This window comes from Perca flavescens, chromosome 18, assembly GCF_004354835.1.
Source record: "Perca flavescens isolate YP-PL-M2 chromosome 18, PFLA_1.0, whole genome shotgun sequence".
Lineage (NCBI taxonomy): Eukaryota > Metazoa > Chordata > Actinopteri > Perciformes > Percidae > Perca > Perca flavescens.
Genome location: NC_041348.1, coordinates 16439597 through 16464447, shown reverse-complemented (window position 1 = coordinate 16464447; position 24851 = coordinate 16439597). Strand labels below are relative to the sequence as shown.

At 40.0% G+C, this 24851-nt stretch overlaps 1 protein-coding gene and 1 long non-coding RNA gene across 3 annotated transcripts; one reads left to right on the top strand and one right to left on the bottom strand.

The window, feature by feature from the left end:
* The first annotated feature begins 3943 nt into the window (after nt 1-3943).
* Nucleotides 3944-10258, top strand: LOC114573702 (uncharacterized). Of its 2 annotated transcripts, XR_003694925.1 has the most exons (4): nt 3944-4027; nt 4833-4947; nt 9601-9634; nt 9745-10258. It is a non-coding gene; the product is annotated as an uncharacterized LOC114573702 (long non-coding RNA). The 2 variants fall into 2 exon arrangements; XR_003694926.1 differs by lacking the exons at nt 9601-9634; nt 9745-10258 and adding an exon at nt 7622-7832.
* Nucleotides 7636-9824, bottom strand: LOC114573701 (uncharacterized). Its single transcript, XM_028606007.1, has 5 exons — nt 9524-9824; nt 9069-9404; nt 8911-9018; nt 7923-8007; nt 7636-7800 (listed from the first exon to the last, which is right to left on the bottom strand). The coding sequence occupies exons 1-5, from the start codon at nt 9720-9722 to the stop codon at nt 7656-7658; spliced, it is 873 nt and encodes a 290-aa protein (XP_028461808.1). The 5' UTR covers nt 9723-9824; the 3' UTR covers nt 7636-7655.
* Nucleotides 10259-24851: the final 14593 nt, after the last annotated feature.

Below are 24851 nucleotides of genomic sequence, written 5' to 3'. Positions count from 1 at the left end.
GCATAACAAAGCTATTTGTTTGTACTGTACTTTTTGTGAGTGTGCTACTCATTAATCATAAGTGTGAGAGACAAAGACGGTGAAAATGAATAAATCACGATGGAGAGATCAAAGGCAGGCCATCTCCTGGTGATCAGTGACAACATGGCTCTGAACTGAAGCCAAAACAGTAAGCAGATATCAAGTTAAGAGACAATCAGAAAGAATACAAGAGATAAACAGGGAGATGTGCCAATGGCCTGAAGGTTTGAGACAGATAACATACAGTAACTGTCTGTCTGGACCAGCACCTATGTTGTTTGACTTGGCTTGGCTTCTAAGGAGTGTGTGTGTGTGTGTGTGTGTGTGTGTGTGTGTGTGTGTGTGTGTGTGTGTGTGTGTGTGTGTGTGTGTGTGTGTGTGTGTGTGCGCGCGTGTGTGTGATGAGGAACGATTTTCAAATATAGATAGATGACTGGATAAAGCTGTATGTGACAGAATGATGAAAACAAGCATAAAATGTAATAATACGGGACTAGCACACCACAAGTACAGCCTAAAAGAGTGCAGTGTACAGTGTAGAGTAATGTATAGATACAAGAACACACGCATGGAAACACACGTGTGCACTTTTATGTGGTTGTTTTTTCCATCTGCTCCCTGTTTTCAGGTCCCTTTTGGTCACTTTTTGCTCATGTTATTGTGGTCTGGATAGCTTCAAGAAACAGACCAAGTCTGATGTTGTCATTTCTCTCTCTCTCTCGAAGGCTTTATTGTTTTGTTTGGCATTTCTGTTCCGTTTGGAGGCAATCATTGAAGAATTTGAGCAGCACGTGTCCTCAGCAATCATAATCATGAAATCCCTACTGGTCTCACACACACACACACACACACACACACACACACACACACACACACACACACACACACACACACACACACACACACACACACACACACACGTATGTCTCACTATCTTTGTGGGGACCCGTCATTGACATAATGCATTCCCTAGCCCCTTTCACAACTAAATTCCTAACCTTAACCCTCACCCTAACGATAACCTAATTCTAACCCTAATCCTAAAACCAAGTCTTAACCCTCAAACAGCCCTTTAAAGTTGTAGGGTCCAGCATTTTGGCCGCACAAAGCAGTCCAGATCCCACACGTATACTGTATTCCCGGTTTTTGGACCCACGAATGTAGTTAAACAAGAATAAACACACACACACACACACACACACACACACACGCACACACACACACACACACACACACACACACACACACACACACACACACACACACACACACACACACACAGAGGCCTGATTACTGCTCAGTCTGGTCTTTATAATGTTATAGATGCAGATTGAATGTGTCAGTCAGGACCTCACAGGAGGATATTGGTAGAGATGGTGTAGGAAGGAAGGAAGGATGGAAGGATGAATGGATGGAAGGAAAAAGGAAGCAAAAACAAAGTTTGCTTTTTAGTAATGAGTGAAGTTTAAAATGAACAAAAGGAGACTGGATTTCAAAGACAGGTTTGACAGGTTAGGTTTCTATTCTTGTTTTCTACAAAGTCTCTATGCAAAAAAAGTGTTTAGTTAAATCTCCATCATCCTCCCTCTAACACAAAGACACACACACACACACACACACACACACACACACACACACACACACACACACACAGCCTAGATGGTCAAGTGCTGTGATAAAGTGCTGTCTAGTGTTCTCTCACTCTCTAAGCCCCCTGAGAGTAGATCAATACTCACTCAGCATCAAGTTACCGCTAATGTCTTCATGTTTTTAACCAGGCAGTGTGTGTGTGTGTGTGTGTGTGTGTGTGTGTGTGTGCATCTGCCCCCGGTGTGACCCTAGTTATAATTATCATTAAATGTCAATGAAGGCGATAGGAAGAGCTACACTGCAGATAAATCCCAAAGCCCTGACACACAGCGCCTCCTAAGGACATTTGTTGGAAACTGCAGCTTCAGTAAAGGATGCAGTTACTTCTGTGAATGATTCAAGATTCAAGATTCAAAATCCTTTATCAGTCCCACAATGGGGAAATTCACACTGTTGCAGCAGCAATGGATAGGGGGGAAAGTACAAGACACAGATAAACAAACATTAAATAAATATAAGTAAAGAGAATAAATAGTAAAAAGTAAAATGTATTTACAGTATTGCACAGCCACATTTTTTATTGCACAGTTTGTCAGTCATGGTGTTTGTGTGTGTGTGTTTTGTCTATGTGATCTGGGAGCAGTGCTGATTGTAGAGTCTGACACCAGCTGGAACTAAAGACCTGCAGTATCTCTCCTTGACGCAGCGCGGATGCGAAAGAGAAGATGACATCAGTTGTGTGAAAAAGCTACATATGACCTTATGTGTATGAATCACTACCTTTTGACTTGCTTTAATGAGATGAAGGCCTTAAGCCATCAGCCTCCATTTAGCTACTGTTTCACATCTACAATGATGTTGCTGAGTCCTACAGCATAGTTAACAGATTAATAGTATGTATCTGTCTTGCTGAGTCAACAGGTATACATTAACTTGAATAGACACTCTAGATAGCGATCAGTGTGGTAAGCGGTTTGCAGGATTTGAACATTCGTGCCCGTGCTGACTTAAACGAGCATTCTCTTATTTTCGTAGTTTTGGCCATCGTTTCTATTTGTTATGCCGGGATCAGTGAACACGGCAAAAATGTTTGAGGGGTGCCTAAAAATGACAAATGTGATTGCTGCCTGGATTATGTTAGCTGTTTTTTCCAGTACAGGAAGGTACAGGTACACAGTACAGGTATTACAGTAATAATAATAATAATAATAATAATAATAATAATAATAATAACATAACTTTTATTTATATAGCGCCTTTCATGAAATCCAGGGACACTTTACAGAATTACAGTAGCTAAGCCAAAGGAGGTTGTAGGCTGTGGTAAACAGATGGTGTTTCAGGAGTTCTTTTTTTGAAATGTCCATGTATTTAGCATTTCACATATCTGCAGGGAGGGTGTTCCAGAGGGATGGGACTGCAACACTAAAGGCTCTGTCTCCAAAGGTACAGAGTCTGGTATGGGGAATGGAGAGCAGCCCAGCGTCTGAGGACTGCAGGTTTCGGGCTGGGGTGTATGGATGGAGGAGGTCGGAGAGGTACTGTGGGGCCAGGGCATGGAGGGATTTGTAGGTGAGAAGGAGGATTTTATATTTGATGAGGGACTTAATTGGGAGCCAGTGAAGGTGGATGAGGGTTGGGGGTGATGTGCTGCCACGTCTTGGTGTGGGTGAGGACCCTGGCGGCAGAGTTTTGGACATACTGTCTAGGGTTCTGCTGGGGACCCCAGACAGGACTCCATTGTAGTAGTCCAAACAGGAGGTAATGGAAGCTTGTATGAGGGTTTCTGCCATGGAGTCAGAGAGTGATGGCCGGAGTCTGGAGATGTTTTTGAGATAAAAAGAAGATGGATTTGGTGATGGATTTGATGTGAGTATGAAAGAGAGGGTGGAGTCCAGGATTACACCAAGGTTGCGGACCTCAGAGGATGGACAGATGGCGCACCCATCAACATCCAGGATGAGATCTCCAATCTTCTGGAGCAGCGCCTTGGGGGCCACAACCAAGAGCTGTGTTTTATTGCTGTATTGTACCTTGGGTGGAGGGTGGTCATATAAAGTCCAGAAATTGCGGGTCTAGTTAAGAGATCGGGCTGAAAAGCACGAGGAGTCATTTAAAAGTTTTATTTACCAAAAGTACTGAACACAAATAATGGATGATCAGACCATTTTTGAGACAAAAGAGTAACAGAAAGACAAACACTACCACCCAAACTACAAATAACACAAAACAGGAAAAAAATTCTATCAGTATAAAACCTTTGCAATTAATCAATCAATCAAAATCACCCCCATGATGTTGGGGGCACTTGGTACATTCTAATTGGCCACTTCCTGTATTCATGAGCTCTGCTTAGGCGGCCATCTTTTGCTCATGTCTGACTAAATGCTTGCCAGCAGTGGCACCTTCAGCCCTGGTAAGTCAAAACACTTTGAATGACTTAATGCAAACTTATCTAAAGACAAACTGTGTGATGTACAGACGCTAACTACATGAAAGCGCTAGAAATACAAACTAATATACTGCCAACAACACCCAAAAATCTAGAAGGACTGTTGGAGTGTGCAGAACTCCACCAAAGACCAATATCACTCTCATGCTTCAAGTCAGCAATGCCTTTATTGCTCAATTATACATATTATATATTATATTAAACTGTACAGTTTTACCATGCTTTGGTTCCTATAAGAGTGGATATTGTTGGAAAAGCAAATTAAATGTTACGTATGTTCGCAACATTCCTAGATCTCAGCAAATAATTTAATGAGGACAATTATTACTGAGAGGAATGATGACCAAAACCACAAAAAACAGCCCCAGTTTGTATACAACTGTATTTTCCCTTTTGTAATGTAAATATTTAAACCAAAATACAAAAAAGCAATACAGTAAGAAGAAGAGATCAAGCCCAGACTAAAACAGATTGAAGAATAGCTTGAAATGCAGTAAGCAGGTGTAAATGCATACAATGCTGAATGCAAACATGTAGATCATTATAATAAAAAAGAAAGTGTCTCACCTCCACCACTCTTTATCCGTTCCCTCATCTCTCCAGCCCAATCAATCTCTCCCTCCCCCCTCACTAATGCACTCTTTCATGTGCTCTCCGATTTCTGCCCCTCTCTGCCGCCCTCTCTCTCTCACCCCGATGTCTCATGGTCCTTTTGTAGGCCCTCTACATTTTTGTGAGTAATGTGATCTCCCCCCCCATTTCTCCCCAGGGTGGTCTGCTCCTCTCATTCAAACAACTGGCTTGGGCTGAATGGAGCTGGCAGTGAGGGGAGATGGAGAGAGAACGAGGCTGGGCAAGAGGATGGAGAGAAAGTAAGATAATGGGTACGTAAAACAGCCATTAAATCTCCTCCTTGTTCATTCGTATATTACACCGACAGGTGGGTGTGCATATCTAATGCTTCACATCAGGCGAGTGGATCGTGTGTGCGTGTGCGTGTGCGTGCGTGCGTGTGTGTGTGTGTGCGCTACCTGTGCCATCTGTTTGGTCACATTCAGCAGCTGCTGCTGTGTTCAGCCTATAATATCAAGTCTAAGTCAGTATTGCCTCAAAGCAGCATTTCCATCAAATGTACTTTTATGAAAAACAAATTATCAAAAGATGACTTTAAAGAGGTATTTTTTGTTGGGCTCTTGGGGACAGTTGAAAACACTACATTGACTGATCATATAAAGTTGTTATTAGGAATGAGTTAGCAAACAGATTCCTATTTACACACCAGAAACCGAGCAGCAATAGAATTTAGAGTTGTGTTTCGGACCACCGGACTAATCTGTCAGGTGATATTTGTCTTTGGGTTTGTCACTACGAGCAACCTCTTTCACATTATAATTAGTCATTTAACCCATTGTTAATATTACAAATATTGCAACCCTGTCTCCTAAAAGTTAATTTCTTATACAACTAAATTGCATTCTCAATTAAGTTTCGAGGGAATCTCCCGGATTACATTTGTGTCAACACTTCCTCCTACCAGTGATAGGCGCACGTTGAGAAACGGTCACAGTTTTCAAACACGTGGTTATCATTATGAATTGGAACAAAACTATGTGATTGGGTTCAGGAAAACATTGTGGTTGTGTTAAAATGAGTAGCATATGTTTGTTAAGTAACTAAACTTGCATAATCAAGTTGGAAAAAAGTCAACAAGAAATTCTGATTTCACACAGGAAACGAAAGTGAAATTCCCGTGTTTGTTTGACCCACCCATCCACCTCGACCTTGTCCCTACATGGGACTATGAATGCTGACTTTGATAAGAAATACATTTGTGATAACAAATGTAATCTGAGTAAAATTGCGCTTCCGTCAAAACATTGGGAATGCAATTTAGTTTGGGAATGTCATTTTTTTTTTTAGGAGACAGGGCTGAATATGGATCAGTCTAGCTTTTTCAAAATCCATTTTTACAGGCAGTTAACTTTTCTAATATGGTATTCTTTCAAAAATGCAAGTTTTGGTTTTCTTGAAACAGTTCAGATATGCATACAAAGAATGCAATGTATACAATAAAGTAAATTGGTTACATGCACAAGTACACATTTCTTAAGCTCATAAGCAGCTATACAAACAAAACACCTTAGTAGATAGAAAACATGTAAGGCAGAATAGACCGATTCTGCATTTCTCTTTTAATCAGTACGCCAAATATATTTTAAAGCATTTTAGAGGAGATGCTATGCTGATTGGGATCCAGTCCAGTACAGAGACTTTTCTCAAAGTCTTCAAATTAAGTCAGTAAATACCCCTTTGAGTTTTATGTCAAAAACATACAGCAATAGCAACTATGCAGAGAAAAATATTTTTTTGGGAGGAGAATAGAAATTTAATAATAGGAAGTTTTATACTACTTTTTTTTTTTAACTTGAATTCACTTTCATATCAATTATTTTAAACTGTTGGTGCAGTGTACAGGACAGTCTGTTTCTCAGCTCTAGAAGATTTTCTAATTTGTTAATGTACTGTTCTGTCTTAATCTCAACACATTGTTATGTGTTCCTATTTTATAGTTGACACATTGTGTTTCTGTTCTTTCGTCCTTCTCATCTCTCTCTTTCATACCCCAAATTTCATCTTCCTTTCCTGTCATCCCTGAACCATCATGTTTCCTTGCCAGGACACACACACTCACACACACACACACACACACACACACACACACACACACCTATACATACCACTGCGTTGCCCCAGACAGCCCACCACAATGTGGATGCCCCAAGGGAGCTTGGGTAACTTAGTCCCCTCTATCTGCCAACTGCTGTGTCACAAAGAGGCTCGCATTACACACACACACACACACACACACACACACACACACACACACACACACACACACACACACACACACACACACACACACGCTGACTCACTCGCTCACTCACTCACTCAGTCACTCACTCGCACTCGCTCTCTTGCTCTCTCGCCCACGCTCGTTAACATAAACACACACTCTACAGATACACAAGCACATACTTAATATTTAGGCATGCAAATACAGTCGATCATATGATACGCGCACATAGTATACCATACACACATTTTCAGCAGATATCAAGCCAAGTCTCTTTTATTGCCGGGGTGAAACTGAGCTAATGTCCTTACATATCGACAGGAAAGCTTTAAAGCCGAACACACGTTCATTGCTACACACTTACTCACACGACCAAAAACACACCCAATTCCCAACGATGCACGCTGACAAGGGCATTTCAAGCAATTTTGTCACTCTAAATTTTGTTCAACTGAAAATCATTTCATCCTCACTTGTCACCTCTCTGAGTGCAAATGTGTTTAACCAAGTCTGTGTTTGTGTGTATGTGTGCACGCTTGAGTTAGAAGTTGTTGTTGTTATTGGCTGCAGGAATGAAGTTCAGCTTCATTCAGATAACCAAAATCTAAGACGATATCTAGCCTCATATCACGATATCGATATAATATCAATATATTGCCCAGCTCTATTTTTCACCCTGGTGTTATGTTACTCTTTGAATTTAGTGACGGACAGGTGATTCCTTGAAGCCTTTTGTTATCACGAGAGAACGAGTGGTTGAAGCTCATAACACACTCTCCCAGCCAGGTCTTCAGGGACCCTCTCAACAGAGTTATCAACATCAGCATTGTTGTGTTCCGGGCTGCTACTCTGTGCATTCTCATTCACTTGGGTATTGTGGATTCTGAGGGAGATAAGGAGGGTGACAAATGCAATCAGAAGGATGTATTTTAAGTTGTTTGATGTAATAAATAAAACTTATATATCTTGCTAAATAACATCAGCTACGTTCTCCTTTTTTACTACCTTCCATCAAATGCTCCATTACTCCTTTCATCCACGTCCTGCTTTATTGCTCCTCCAAACCTGTTACTAAACTGAACAATGGTACCTAAAAAGTAGTACAATAACTGAATAGTTTAAGCTGAATCAAATACAGGGGAAATCTAGAGAAACTAAGTCTGTCATTTATAAACCTGCATTAACTGTTTGGCCACTTGGGAGGCAGCCCAACAAGCTGTGGACACAACATTGACATATTCCATAAGCCCCTCCGAGCAACATTAGCATTAATTTGGTGCTTACAGTGATAGTTCACTATCCCTTTAGGTATGTTTAGCTCAATAACTCTGAAAAATATCTGGTTCTTTAGCTGCTTAATGCTTCACTATGTTCACCAGCTAGTCCCTAACATTGCCTGTCTGCTGTGGTGCTGGGCAGCTCATGCTCACTAGGTTTATTAGAGCTTTTTGAATGAAAACAGCTGTGTGCTGCAGCTCAAAGACTGAACCGAAACAGTCGCGGGCCGGAAAATCCGAAACAATGAGCTGAAAGATGTTAAAACACTTCTTCGTGCTGAGGGGAAATGCAAACTTTTATGATAATTATCAGTTACATATTGTTGTTTTTTTCATGATGAACCTCTTGGAGTCAGCAGAAACAATCTGTAAACCCAACACGAACATATTATCACCTTTTGCGGCAAAATGTTCCACTATGTTCACAAAGTAGTTGCTAAGGTAATCTGTTTTTTTTTTTTTTTTTTTTTGCCGACAAAAATGACACTATGTGAATCAAAACAGTAAAGTTGCGGTTGAACTGCACAGTCAAGTGATAATTATTAGTGGGTGTGTCAAGACAAGCTGCAAATTTCATATTATAATTACATTTTTTTTTTTCATTGATAATATACAATATTACTTGGTGCAGCTTTAAACAATCTAAACACATTATATAACCGTAAAACAAAGGGGGCATCGGGCTAAATTTGTAAAATAAGAAGTGTGCCACTTACCAGCACCTTGCCTTCTTCTTCTCCAGACCAGGTAACCTATAACCAGCACGAGTACCAACACCACCAGCCCACCCACTAGTCCTGAGACCACTGAAGAGGATGAAGTTGCTGTAGGGGTTAAAAGATAATGTAGTAGTAGTAGACTCTTTGGGTCTTACCAATTACAGTGACTTGAAGTGACTTGGAGGGAAGAGAACAGAAGGACATTGAGGAAATGTTAAGCCCGTAGACACAGTTATACTCTCCTTGGTTTGTATAATCGAGCGCAGGGAATTCAAAGTAGGCCATGTAGAAGATAGAGTGGCCAAATGCTGGCAATGAAGCAACTGTGCTCTTGTTAGACTTTGTCAGATAGAAGAAACCTCCCGGATATGTAGAGTGAATGGAGCATGTGATGGAGAAGCTGCTGCCTTTGGTGACCGATATTTTGTCAGGGCTGTAGATCACCATTGCATGTGGAGATGTCAGGGAGATGCTGGGCTTCTCCAATTTCACTGCAGAATAGAAAACCAACTTTTACAAATTTATATGGATCATAAAACCTGTTTGAAATCTTGGACAGTCAAATTTCCAACAATTACATTCAATTGGATGAAAACCAAGCACACAATACCTTTGACAGAGAGCTCAGCAGTATTTCCTTGAGGATAATAGATGACTTGATTGGGTAATTTCTTCTGATATTCACAGAAGTATGACCCCCTTTGGCTGAAGTCCGCTCTAGGTAAGATAAATGTTGCAGCTTCGTTCTCTGAGATTTTTTCCATTTGAAATGATCCTTGAGTCTTTTTAAGGACGAATGTCCCACCCATGTGCTCTGTTACTACACTGCAGGTGATCTCAACTCTTTCACCCCAGTTTACCTCCGGAGCCGGACTGAAAGTGATTTGGGGCTTCTGTAGCGCACCTGAAACAGATAATAAATACATTCCACATTATCCAGCCATATTGGGCCAGTGCCTCTACCGAAGTGGGCACTCATAGGAGCAGAAACGGCATGACCACAGCCAAGCTGTCTACATACCACATCAGCATTGCTCATTCCCCACTCATCATCACACACAGTTCCCCACTGGCCTTTATAGAAGATCTCCACTCTACCAGAGCATTGACCTGAGCCGCCGACCGCCCGTATCTGTTCTGCATATGAAAACAGAAATGAAGTGAGTCCAAATGGGACAGTCCTGGAGACATGTATTTACATAGAATTTTAGTATATATGTTGTTGTAATTACATTTGCATGTACTAATACACATACATTTTCATTTTGAAAGTACTCTTTGTCCCACCATCATATCAGTTGTAATTTCAACAGCAAGAAGGGAAACAATGGTGGACTGACAGAAAAATAATGATGTGGAATATGACTTATCTTATGTCACTTTTGTAATGCAGATGAAACATTAAAGCAACAGTTACATTCTGAATTTTGAAATATGCTAATTTGCTTTTGTGCTGAGCGTTAGTTACGTAAACATAACTAGAGCCAGCTGCTGGTTAGCTTAGCTTAGCATAAAAACTGGAAAGAGGAAACCTGCTCACCTCGCTCTGTCTGAAGGTAACAAAACTGACCAGCTCCTCTTAAGCTAACTAATTAGCACTTTATATCTGTTTGTAATTCATTTAGGGTAGCTGTTTCACAGTGTGTAAACGGTATACATTGTGAAACAAATGCTGGTGATGTCATATTTGTCCAACTGCATGAGAGAATACCGAACACATAAATTAAAAGCTATTACCTGCACATAGAGCAGAAGCATCATGTTCGTGCCCACACCTTAATCCTCTGAAACCTTTGAGTGAGCATTGCTGAAGAGATGTCACATTGTCAAAACATGAATTGCTAGCCTCCACTACTGATCCACTGCCTTGGCCAAAATGGGCAGCACCAGGAGCGCTCAATGCATTTCCACATTCCAGCTGCTCACACACCACCCCAGCTTTACTCAGGGTCCAGTCTGTGTCACAAACTGTTTGCCACACATTGCCATGACGGACCTCTACTCTGCCAGAGCATTCATCTCTACCATTAGCCAACCGGACCTCCAAACTTCCTGTAATGTAGAGTAAACTAAAATGATTATATGGTGTCAGACATTTCAAATTCATTTTAATTTAGTCAAATATCTGACAGATAATTAATCAAAAAGAACACTAGTGAAGTACTTTATTCATTGCATTGCACACTATTCAGATTTGGAACACAATACATTTGAAAAATATGAATATAATAATTAGTGCTGTCAAACAATTAAAATATTTAATCGCATTAATGTCCTAGTTAATTTGCAATTAATCGCACATTTTTATCTATTCTAAATGTCCCTTAATTTTTTTTTCTCCCATTATTTTTTCTCATTTTATCAACATGGAAAAGTGTATCGGCTTGCTTTGTGCTTTTGTCGCCTGGCTTTGACAAGGGGGCAAAAAATTTGTATAAGCTGTGTGCTTGGCCATCAAGTGGTATTTCAGACTGGACGTGCTGTGATGATAGCTCCGTTCACAATGACAAAACACACAGATAACGTCGGTCTTGTCAATGGAACCATTTGGCAACTTTTTAAAAGTAAACTTTCCATTCAGAATCTTATTGGCATCCATTTCGGCGTTGCGCGCTCACCATCCACTCAAAATGTAACGTTACCCTACTACTCTTTGGTGTGTGCGGCGTACCTTTGTTTTGTTTCCGGCCTAGCTAGAACAAAGTTTGCTAGGCCAAAAAGAACGTTTATCTTGTGCAAAAAAAAAAAGTACGCCGTTACAATGCGTTTGCGTTAACGCTGTTAATAATGCGTTTAATTGACAGCACTAATAATAATAAAAATAACTTTTATTTATATAGCGCCTTTCATGAAACCCAAGGACACTTTACAGAATTACAGTGGCTGTACTAAGGGAGGTTGTAGTAGGCTGTGGTAAACAGGTGGTGTTTCAGGAGTTTTTTTAAATGTGTCCAGGGATGTAGCATTTCACATATCTGCAGGGAGGATGTTCCAGAGGGATGGGGCTGCAACACTAAAGGCTCTGTCTCCAAAGGCACAGAGCCTGGTGTGGGGAATGGAGAGCAGGCCAGTGTCTGAGGACCTAAGGTTTCAAGTTGGGTGTATGGATGGAGGTCGGAGAGGTACTGTGGGGCCAGGGCATGGAGGGATTTGTAGGTGAGAAGGAGGAATTTATATTTGATGCAGGACTTAATTGAGCAAAGCAACACAATCCCTTTTTTTCCTTTTGAGTCTGACCATCTCAGCACCACCTTTCCCTTTTATTTTTTGGCTTTCCATCATTAGACTCACATTGTCTGTTAACGTTTTCGATAGACTTCCAAACGTGACAAAGAAAAAAAGAGGTGTTTAATGTCTTTATGTCATAGGCCGACCAATTTAAATTTTGGCATTAATTATGCATTTTCAAACATGAAAAAAAACATTGTTTACATTTTCAATTGTGTTGTTTTTAATGCATCAAAACTTAAAATGGTCAGTCTTGGTTAATATTATCACATTTTTTACTCACAATGTGATCCAAGCCCTGGATTATGCTGCAAAACAATCCAGGCCACTTCCAAGCCCAATAATATAATAATAAGAAGCTTCCTCTGTTAGTTAAATGTGCCAAACATTGAGCTTTAAAATGTTTGTTTTTTTGTTGACACAAAATCACTGAAATATCATATTTTACAATTAATTTTCTTACCTTACAAAATGAGTTGAGGACTTGTCCTGTCACAAACACTTGACAGAACCAGTTCTTGTCCCACATCTTAACATCAACATGAATCATTGGGAGTGGAAATGGCTAACATGGGAGGGGGGGATGTGGTTTTGTTCTTTTGCTTTTTATTCATAATAATATACTGTTCGATTGAGGCTGTGGCTACGTGATATTGCATAACGGACTTGTCTATTCAGCATTTTAAGTTGCCTGGCTCGGCCATCTGTTTGCACCTGTGAAGAATTTCTTTAATTTGCCTCCGGTTCAGTTGCATGTGTCACCATTTCACAAAATAACCACATCCCCAAACTTCCTCTTGATGCTGCTGCTTGTCACATTATTTCATGTACACGTGCATACTTTGCTTTCAGTTGGCAATGTGGCTTTTCTGCATCACAAAAAACAACACCCCCTCCACCTCTACAAAGGGACTTAAGATTGATCCTCTCAAGACAAAATGTTGTTCAGAGGGATTTCAAATATGCAAAGAAAACAATTGTGTGTACCACTTTTGTATTCATATCCAGGGCTTTAAATTAACTTTTTTTTCAGCAGCCAACCCAGCTAGTAGATTTCAAAAGTTACCAGCCAATCAGATTTTTCTACTAGCCACGTTTTTTTTTTCCTAACTAACTTTACTTTAGTTTCAGCTCCTCTGGTTTGTTTGGCTCCGGTCCGTTCGTCTTCTCCGTTTCAGCATAGCTCCTGATCAATAACACGCACGCTATAGGCATGTAGCCAGCGGTTGTCTGACGCGTTATACGACTTGGTGTTCCGTTTTTTGTTCCCAGTCCGTCACTGTTGCTTGTATTTTATATTTCACAACAAAGTCATTACATGATTTCACAATACATGAGGATACAACTCAGCAAAATAGGAATGTCGTTAGTGGCATAAATACATTGATGTCCCCTCAGTGATTAAAATGACATCCTTTCACGTGATGCCACGACATTTAGGGAGGAATGGCTAGCAAAGGTACATCTGTTTGTGTGCGTCCTAAACAAAAAGCAATAAATCAACCACCTACCCGTAATAATTTAATAAAGACGAGAGACTTAAATAGAAAAGGCTTAGTGTTGGTGTTTGGAACAGATAAATACAGACTGGAGGACAGGACAACAAATTGGCCATGATGTATCAACCTATGATCATTTCATAATATGTAAAACCTGGGCAGTCTGCTCACATTTCAGCATTTATTTACTCAAACATTTTGGAAATATAAGGGGAGGCTCAGCAGGGGAAGCTGAGTCTATATTTTTCATGTTGCCAATAAATCCCATGAAAAAAACTAAACCAACAATGAATTGATCCTACTTACAAATATCATATGTTCAGCCAAAGCCTGTGTGCCATAGAGCTCCATAGTAGTCCAAAAAAAAGGAAATAATAAAAAATAAAAAAAAACACCTGAATGAGCCACAACGTTGCACTGGGTGATATGTTCATGTAACACCGTCCTGCTGCTGTAAATACTCAGAGCACCAAATGTGTATTAATCCACAATTTAACTATATATTTGAAACCTATTTAGAGACTTGGTAAAAAAGAATGGGCTCAGGGCTGAGTGGCACAGACAGGGTAGGGAAGTCAGAATGTACAAAGTTGTTTTCATTGTTGGTTTTTGTCTTATTATTGGATTTGAAGGCAATAAGACAAAAAGAGAAAATAACGGACACCCTGTCCTTTAAACTAGTTTGGCAGTGGAATAACACAAGAACAAGGTTTTTTTTTAATTTGATGACCGTGACTACACACTTAACATGAATGCTGGCATTGATATTAGGTATGTGTCTATCCCTCATATCTTTTAGGATATACTCAAACACACACACACCCGGGCGGGTCTGAAATGTGGTTTTCGTCTCAGCTAATTTTCCTGACATGTTGTTCTTTTGCTTTTTATTCATTATAATATACTGTCCGATTGAGGCTGTGGCTACGTGATATTGCATAACTGACTTGTCTATTCAGCATTTTATCTCTCATATAGCTCTGGGAAAGAAAGCCAATAAGCATTTCCCAAAATGTCAAACTATTCTTTTAATTTACTCCTGTGTTGCCCTATATCTATATATCTCAGCTCAAGTCTTAACTCATCTCAGCTGAAATTAAAGAGAATATGCCTTTATTGATAATACTGGATTTTCTACTAAGAGTACTCTGTGATATCTCTCCTCTCGTAATGAACGAATCACAGAGTCCAGGGGCAAAGCCAGCACAGGATAGATTATAATGTAAAGCACACACATGGTTAGACAGTTTAGCACACAGCAAACTGCTGTCACAATGTATGCACCATAGTCTCACAGTGTGAATTTTAATTATGATTTGATTGGAATTAAAGTGGTTTTAAGCCAGAGTTAATGGGTTTAGACTGGCTCTAATCCTGGTTTAATGAAGGCCTTGGTGGGCTTCTTGCCTCTTTCATCATCCTGGACTTCAGCCCATCATAAGTTGTGTGTGTGTGTGTGTGTGTGTGTGTGTGTGTGTGTGTGTGTGTGTGTGTGTGTGTGTGTGTGTGTGTGTGTGTGTGTGTGTGTGTGTGTGTGTGTGTGTGTGTGTGTGTGTGTGTGTGTGTGTGTGTGTGTGTGTGTGTGGTGTAATGTGGTGTGTCTATATGCATTTTTGGAAAGATGGTCTTCAAGCACTTAGGGGATAGCTTGATCATTCTTGACTTTCCTTCTTGGTCTTTTGTGTGTGTGCATTCGTCATCGTGCACACTCAAGTGTGTGCTCGCTCCCTCCCTCCTCATCCCTATGTAACTGGAGCCAGCCCTCCCCTGTCAAAAATAAAAATCATTTGTCCGCTGCACGAGTGTGTCCATTAAATATGCATGATGGAGGGAGCTGGGGGCCACTGGGGAAGAAAGCTGATACTCGGCTCTCCGGAAGGGCATCAGAGTACCAAGGTGGACAAATGGCATCTAGAGAGAACGGGATGGAGAGTGAGGGTGAAATGTTTTTCCTCCAGACAGAGCACTGTTAACATGCTGATGAAACTCAACTTGTGGGGTCTAGTAAAAGTGCCTCTGTCTTGCTGACCCTCATGTACACATAAGACTATTCGCTGCTGGCGAGTCAGTGGCTAGTAGCCGTGCTAGTGCTAGTTCACCACGGGGGGGGGGCTTTCTATCTATAGCTAGTAAGTTTGTTAGCTCAGTCACTATAAGCTCTCACAGTTTATTCTGCAAACCATTCCTGTTTTGGGGAGGTAAAATAAACGGTGCTACACAGCTAACATGCTACAATAGCTTCTTTAATTTTGACTCTTCTGTGCTTTGCATAAATTTGACTGTCAAAGTTCACCAAAGTGGATTGATATGAAAAATTCACGCAATCGATTTACTTTGCTCCTGCGAGTGAATCACTCACCAAAGTAATTTCATTGAAACTAATTTATTTTGCCACCAAAATTTGTTGTTTTGAATACTGGTGGGACTGGGCCTTTGGTGTTTCAAAGAAGCAAAATTATATCTGATGACGCTGAATTTGAATTTTTGAATTGAATCTTGTCAAAACTAAGACTGTGGGTGATGCTCTGCTCTGGACAGTTATAAATGTAGCTGACAGGAAACGGTGTGAGGCATCGACATGAAACCACAGCAGAAAAACCCTTTTAGTGTTTGACCTTTCGGCTGAGTTTTATTTCAGTTGTTTCAACTTTTGGAACTGTGTCTGGTTGGGTAACAAAAACATACTGTAGAACTAGAAAAGCCAATGAGTTTTGAACAAAATCAAGGTAATTTCTGAAGTATACTCTTCAGTCTTTGAGTTGATGCCCTCTGTGCTGCTTTTTATCGCCTACACTCTACAGTAACACATCAATTATCCACACAGGTATTGGATCACTTCATTTACACATGAAATGAGGCAGCATGTGTAACATTTGTTGCACTCTAATAATTGCCTTCACTTAGTAGTTACTGTAAAATGTGTAATTGTGTGCTTTTGTTAGCACTTACAATAAGAGAGTCATTGTTATATTTTTTTGTTTCAACCACTAAAATCTTATATTAATGGGATGCCATACTCAGGCCCGAATTGGCAAATCGGGAGCACCGTGGGCAGGTCTGATTTTTTTGGTCGCGAGGGCCGGTGGTGTTCAGTCATGGTACTGGGTTGAAATCATAGTTGAAATATATCATGGATGCTGTCCCTATGCTGCCTGCACTCACAGCCCACTCTTTTTATATATTTCTTTCTTGCAGCCCACTGTTCTTTAGGGCTAGGCTACATTCACACAGCCCACTACAGAGCGAAAGTTGACGGACAACATCAGTTTCTGAATATAGCCATATTGAGAAATAGAGAGAGAGTTTTGTGGAGCTGATAGTCTTAATTAGCTTTGTAGCAACTCATTTGGCAATGGCTTGAATGTAACAGACGCTCATTTATATAAAAAAAAGTTACGCACTAAAGCTTTAATGTTTATGAATCAAACTTTTTTTCTCATAGCTCCTCAGCAGCAGCAGCAGCCATTAGTACAGTTTGCTGCTAACAGTCACAATGAAGAGCCAAGCAGCAGCCATGAGCTCATAACTCCAGAGTGGGCAGGTAGGATTGCTCATTGAGTTGATATTATAAGAATTAATATTAATGAGTAGTATAGTGTAGACCTGCTCTATAAAAAGGCCCCGGTATAATTAATAATTCGGCACTACATTAATGAAATTGACTTGACTTGATCAGAAAGCTTGGAAAAGGGGAGATTTGTACTGAAAATTATGACAATTTATAAAATGTGATTTAGTGTCTTTAGTGCCTGTTGTCAGTGTAGAAGGCACATCTACTGGATGATGTTGTATCACAATGTGTGAACAAGCAAACATGATCAGATTAATTACAAATTTTCCTAGTGACCCATTATTCCAGTAAGATCGTACATTTACTAAACCCAAAACTGAAAGGGAATAGGATAAAAGTAGTATAAAATATTATACAAAGGAAAAATACATGATGGTGTCATTAGAATGTGCAATACATTTATTTGATTCTTTATGTCTTTTTATTTGATATTTGTATTTATTATTTTATTTCATTTCATGGTTTGGATATCTGTGAACACTTATTTGCACAGAAAATAGATTGATATTGTTGAACATCATTGTGTTGTTGTAAAGAATACTGTTACAGTTTTTTTTCAATTGCTAAACGACAGTGGGCACAACTGGAGTCACATGTGCAAAACTCTAACTACAGTCTGTCAGTTCATGTGGACCAAACTCTAGTTTGTTTTTCATTGCTTGAACACAGTTTTCAAAACTCTACCCACTTATCCCATGGCTTTAACCACAATGTGCACAACACTGTAGATTTACAGCACTTTGTTCAAATGCTAACACACTGCTGTCAAAACTGTTAACCACACATTCAAAACAATAGATTTCACTCTGGTGCATTTCAAACACTGCTGATTGGAATGTTAGCTGAAAGTCTAAGCAGGTGTCTTGTTTTAGACTAGTTAGTGAACATATATCGTATTTATACAGAGAAAGCTCAGAAAGCCTTTTTTTGTATACACACACCAAATAAGAATGAAACAATTATACATTGTACTGTTTGAGAGAAACTGGTAAGAGAGCAAAGCTACCAATATGTCCAAGTAAGATGTCTGAGGTTATGTACACAGCTATAAAAAAAGAAGTGAAAAACACTATATCTTTACAATAGTAAAACTGAATTCTTACTGTTTTTCAGAAAGTAATGCAGGTGAAAGCAATCGAAACTCCACATTCATTTGTATTTAGAGATGATGCAGACATCCAATGTGATGAGGAAAACTTGCCACATGATGCTGGAGAGAGGCAGGATTAGTCACACTATTCTTTGGTACTGTTACGTATGCACCTTTAGTTTTTCTTCCCAGTAATTCCATAAACTACTAGAGACAAAATACTATATTGAAGAAAACTGCTGATTTTAATTTTTTCTTGTTTACCTTAAGTAAAAATGTGTATATTATACAATCTATATCTTTTCCTTAAATAAACTATTGAGTATTGTGTCAAGTCACTCAAATTGTTCAAGCTGTAAAGATGAGAAAGTTTGTATGTTTTGTATTGGTGTTTGATGCTAGTGTTTTTACTCTCAGTGTGTTCTGAGTGACAGTGTGTGTTATTTCAGTGAGGAGTGTTTGGCTGCACCGAGCCTGTTTTGAGACGTGTGTGTTGCCTTGAATGAGTTTTGCAGGTGATGTGAACTGTTTAGTTCAGGTGACTGTTGGTAATGCAGATTGTAGTTTGAGTTTTGCACATGTGACTTTTAGCAATCGAAAAAAAAATTGTATTTGGAACTACTTTTTACTTTGTACTGGAAATGGTTATATTTTACAACGTTACTATGAATTACAAGGCTGTAGAGAACAGTGCGCTATTGGAGACTTATATAATAAGGTTTTTATTACATTATTTTAAACAGGAGAAATAAAGATTTTGATGAATTTAATGTCTTTATTACTCTCCATATGCCAGTCACTCAATGTTCACCCTCCTCTTGCTAAGTGTACTGCAGTATTGTACTTTTCCTCTCACAGTGGCCTCTCAGAGCTGTCATTGGAAGAAAAGTGCTGTTGTGAGTTGCGTCTCTCCATTCACCAGATAAATCTGTCAAACTACAGGTGTGTGTGTGTGTGTGTATGTGTGTGTGTGTGACCGTGTGTGTGTGGAGATGAGTGGTTTTTCATGGTGTTAAAAGTGTGCCCTTGCATGTTAAAATCATTAAAAAGTAGGTGATCAGAATATACTCATACTGTCCAGTAAACTGTTTAATTCTTGAATTCGCACATTTAGATTGATAAGGTTGAGACTTGAGAGCAATTTTTCTTTTTTTATCATATTCACATTTTCTTCTGTCATGCTAACTCTTTCTGTAATTCACTGTGAACCTCTCTCTTGTGGGAATCACTGTTTTCGTTCCTTGGTCTTGTCCATCTGCTTCCTATAACACTGGGCAGTTTGATCTGGTTTTGCAGAAACCCCCTCAGAAAAATCTGACATTTATTCACGTACAACCAAAATAGTTCAATTTTTTCCAACAAAATAACCCCACTAAAAAAACTGTCCAGGCCCTGATTCAATAGGGTGCTCGAATCTGGACCCAATTAAAACGGGGACCCCCTAAATTTCCTTCACACCCAGCTTGAGGAAGACCCCAGATTAGAGGAATATTTTCCTTATTGCCGACTTTACTTTTTGCGGAATTCCTTGGGATAATAATTGAGCCCATGTGTGCTCGGTATTCTGAGGTGTTCCCGTTTTGGTGGAGTGGATCAAAATGGCATGTTGTTACAGCCATCAGGGCGGGCACAGTTTTGACAAATCTGTTTCTTTTCCTCTTCTTCTTTGGCATTTTCACCACAATCCTTGGAACGCTGTTTGGAATTAATAGAAGAATTTTTTTAAGTCTTGGTCAGATTTCCGTGTGGGAAGAGGCGGAGGCTTAATTGAGATCAAATAAACAAAGTCACCTGTGAGAGATTTCAGCTTATAATGAGACACATGTTCGCCAGTTCAAATGGGCACACACAAGGCCACACGTACACACTCACCGATTTGATAAGCACTAAAGCAGGTGTTTGTATCACTGCCTCAGTGAAATCCTGCACACGCCATGTGCCTACACACAAATATACATGCACTGGCTTTTTGTCCAAATACACACACAGACTCACTAAGGATTAGCCTCGGCTTCTCATAAACTCTGTGACTCAACAGTGAGAGCTTGTGTTCTGCTCCCCTATGCAGTGACCCATCATCCTCCTGCTCCCTCTGGCTTTGTGAGTGCTCTGCTCTGCTCTAACCGCGAATGAATAGCCACTTGTTCAATAAATCCGGGACGCTGCTTAGATATCGTAGTTGTCTGCACGGTATTATTCTAAGTGGTAATAATAAGAAAAGCATCAGGACACTGTCTGACTCTCCGCTGCTCAGCTGATGGTTCTCTACCTGTAAGTGGAGTCTGACTTTGATTCATGTCTTCCTAATTGTAATAGACTTGAATCTTCTAAAAACAACATGTGGATCATTCTTATGCACACACACACATACAGAGGCTTGTGTGCATGCACCCACAGGAACACTCACACACACACACACACACCACACAGGTAATTGTGCCCACCTGGGAAAACATCATTTAGTCAGGCGCCCCTTCCTTTTCCTAACACTGTTCTTACAGTGTGTGTGTGTGTATGTATGTGTGTGTGTGTGTGTGTGTGTGTGCGCACGTGCACGTGCCCTTTGTATGCTCTTTGATCCCAAATTGCATTTGACTATAAACACTCCCTAAGCCCTAAACCATCCAATTACAATACTGTATTTTATAAGATTAGAAGTTCAAGGCTTTGAGTAAAATGAACACTTCTCTGTGCAGGCAGCCGACCATGTTGTTGTAAAGTTGACCATCTATCCTCCAGATCCAGATTTCAAATAAATAGGCCTACCTAATTAACTAAAGGAGAGATGCAAATAAAATAGCCTTTTGTTATTGTTTTCTTGTCTCCTTTACCTTGTAGAATGAGTGGCCTCTAGGTGCTTATTAGTCCATATTAGTGATTCTAATTATTGTAACATAATCACCAAAGCCTGGGCTGACGGCCACCGTGTTAAGGTCAAATTCCTTCACAGTCTGCTGAATTTGAAGTTCGTCAGGCTACATAAATCTGTGTGTGCAAGCAAGTACTGCACTTCAAGGCTCGAGAAACAAACATTTCACAGTGAACTGTATTGTTTTTCACTTATGTGCTGTATGATAGTTCAGGAGGAGGAGAATGGTTGAAAGCACCCAAGCAGTGATGGATATCCATCTGTTCTACTTGTCTACCTAACAGCTATGTGTGCTAGTGTCGTGTTTTCTGAGCTTTGATCTGACTATGATAAGTGGCAGGCTGTGGCATCACTTTTACACTGTAATGCATCACCAGTTGTTTAAAACAAAAACAAGTTGCAAAGCTTTTAAGTGTATTTCTACAAATAGTGTCAAAATAAAATACAAATCTGAATGTTTTTTTGAAAAGAGTTTGATGAGAAGACTAGAATCAAAGGGAAACAGCTAGCCTGGCTCTGTCCAAAGGTACCAGCACTTCTAAAGCTCATTAATTAACACGTTATATTTAGCTTTTTTTTTTTTTCCATACAAAATGCAAAAATGCAAGAACATCACATTTATGAGTTATGTACAGAACTATTTCTTGGCCTTGTGCAGTGACTTTCTGGAGACTTGTTGTTCTTTAAGGTTCAAAGTATCGGTACATGCAAACCATGATATATGGCTTTATAGATCATTACACACCAAAAAACAAAACTAACCTACAGTACTTGTATGGCTCTATACAATCAACAGTATGTACAAATATTAGTTTTTTTGTGATTTATCCAAACTGATCTGCATACTTTTAAGGCAAAAGTCAGTTTTCTGCGACAAAATGAATGTAGGAGAAAAAGATGGTTAGTTTACTCCATAGATTGCTCCAGCATTGACGTAAAGGCCACAAGTCTCATGGCAGACACCTGCTGTACTCCGTTTAATAATCACAAACTGATGCCAACAATCTCTCTCTCACACACACACACACACACACCCCTGTGTGAGCATGCCAATAAACATGGGTAGGTGATCTGCACAGGCCTAACACTATCTTTGGCATCTCCTCTGCTCTAGTGGCTGCTGTGCCAGGCTGCCATACCATCTGATACAAATTGACACCACTACCAGCTGTTCCCTAACCTCAGTCATGTTAGTATATCTGGCAATTATTTTAAATGCATGGAGAGTGTGTGGTTTTACATACTTTAAAACTATACACTGATGTCCAACACCGACTATATCAAGTGTTCAAAAAGCACAAGAGGCAGACCGGTCACAACAGTCAGCCCTGTTTCACCAAAACATTGACAAAATTTTGTGTTTTTCTACTCTCTCCTCCACAACCCTTACCTCAGCTCCAGGGTGTCCACTCGCTGTGCCCCATTTAATTGCTAGACCCTGTCATCATTTTACAATGGCCCCAAATCCTCAAAGATTCATGTGATGCATCTTTATTTGTCACTTCTCCCTCCCTTCTATTTTTTTGCCCATATTGCTTTTGTTTACTTTCACAACTTTTCATAATGTGGGAACCTCTGCTGCCATCTACTGGTTTAAATAGATACTGTTAGCAGGTACATTGTGATGGACATCTCTGTGCCATCTTAAATTATGTAAAGCTGCATATCCTTTGTGCGTTAAAATATTGCCCAAAAAGGATGATGATGATGTCAGTTTGTGTCAAATTCATCCATTTATTTTAATCTCTTTAACCCCCCCAACACCTAAAAATGTGTGTCACTAAATGTCTGGTCATATAATGTCAGGTCATTAAAAGACATTTACTGTTATTTTGAAATAATAATGATATTCTTCTCTACATACAGACAATCGAGATGATTGGGGTCTGGTTTTTTCCACAGAGCAAAGTGATAAGCTGACCTTTATCATAAGAGCAGCAGCATGTGTTTCTGATCAACAACTTGGCAGCATCTCTAATTAAACAATACAAACTGGCACACAGATAGATAAAGAGAGACATGGGAGAAATCCCAAATGGTGCTGGTAGAATTTTTTTATAACTAGAAACTATGCAAATAAAAGAAACGGATTATGCATCAAATCACGCATTTTTCAAAGATTTGCATAAACACCACCTCAATACAGACGCCAAAGCCATCCATAACATGTATAAAAGTATACAGCAGCTTCTTAACCAAGGACTATACAGTTTATTAAATTGTATAATCCTTGAATGATATACACAATAACAGAAAGAAGGCATTAGTATTTCTCTGTGTCCTGTTAGTTATACTTTCTGGCAGTAATGTCATTAACATCAATAGGCAGACAAGGTTGTAGCCTACTTCATGCTGAGGCAGAACAGTTTGAAAACCAAAAAGAGGCAGCAAAACGTTCCTCTTCTCTCACTCATAGAAAAAGACACAACAATAAATGCTTAAAGCGGTGAGAGAATGCAAAACCGATTTTACCCTGTCATAGTTGAATAATGACAGTTTAGTGGGTAACTAGGACATACAGTACATAGAACCTCAAAATCCCATTGACACCTCTTTCCGCTGCAAATCTCACAATTTGAAACTGCCTCTGAAAACGGGCGAATCTGAACAAAGCTAAAAGTTGATGTCAACTTCTCAAATCCTCCTCATTTAGCTCAACCTTCTATCTTTGTAATGCCCCAAAATTTACATAGGCCACTAACTGATCTGAGGTCAGTTAGTCTTCTAAATCTAGGTCGTGCAGATCTCTGCTATTCCATTACAAAATTCACTTCTGAGACTTTTTTATGCGAGAAATCAACTATGTAAAGCTCGAATATGGGCCGTTTTATGAAAATTGATGGCTAATTGCAAATTTGGTAAGTCAGTGTCGGACTTCACAAGCTCCACAATCTGCCGGGACAGGTGGCGGCTGCCGGCCGGGTTTGTTGCCTTCCCTGTCGGCCTCTCCCCCTTCACAGACCCGCTGAGCTGGAGCTCTGTCAGGATCTCGCACACAAGCTGCGCAGTGTACTTTAGAAAAGAAGAAAGTTTGGAGGTTTTGCAAGGATATTGAAAATGAACCATGGTAGTAAATGCAATGTTGCAGACTGTACAACGGAATAGCCTACTGGCCCAGAGAAAAGGGTTTAGAACGAGTATATCGGACGAGAGGGAGTTGTGGATCTAACGCAGCGCTACAGAGGCACTGGCAGAGGACAGGCTTGCAGGGGTTCACTCTCCTCTCCCGCGCTTACTAGCTACAAGGTGAGTTGTGATTCTTTGGTGGAGGTTTTTTATGTCGCAAGAGTAGCGTTAGAACAACACTAGAAACTTTTTTATTTTGTCTCGGCTGTTTAAGCCGCTGCGGCTCTTGCCTGGGCATGTCTGGGTATGTAACAGACAGTGTGCCTGTGTTTGTGTGTGTGCGCGCTGTGCAGCGGTGTGCGTGTGCGTCAGTGTGTGTGTCTGTGTGTGCGCGCTGTGCGCAGGGCAGCAGTGTGTGTGTGTGTGTGTGTCTGAAATATGAGACCTGCTGTCACGTCTCTAATGTGTGTGTATGGGGATTCGCTCAACCAATCAGCTCGCGTCTCTAATGTGTGTGTATTGGGATTTGCTCAACCAATCAGCGCGAAGCTCATCTAAATATTGATGACCATACCATATTTGGAAGAAAAGCTCTTGTTACAAATAGAGCCAAAA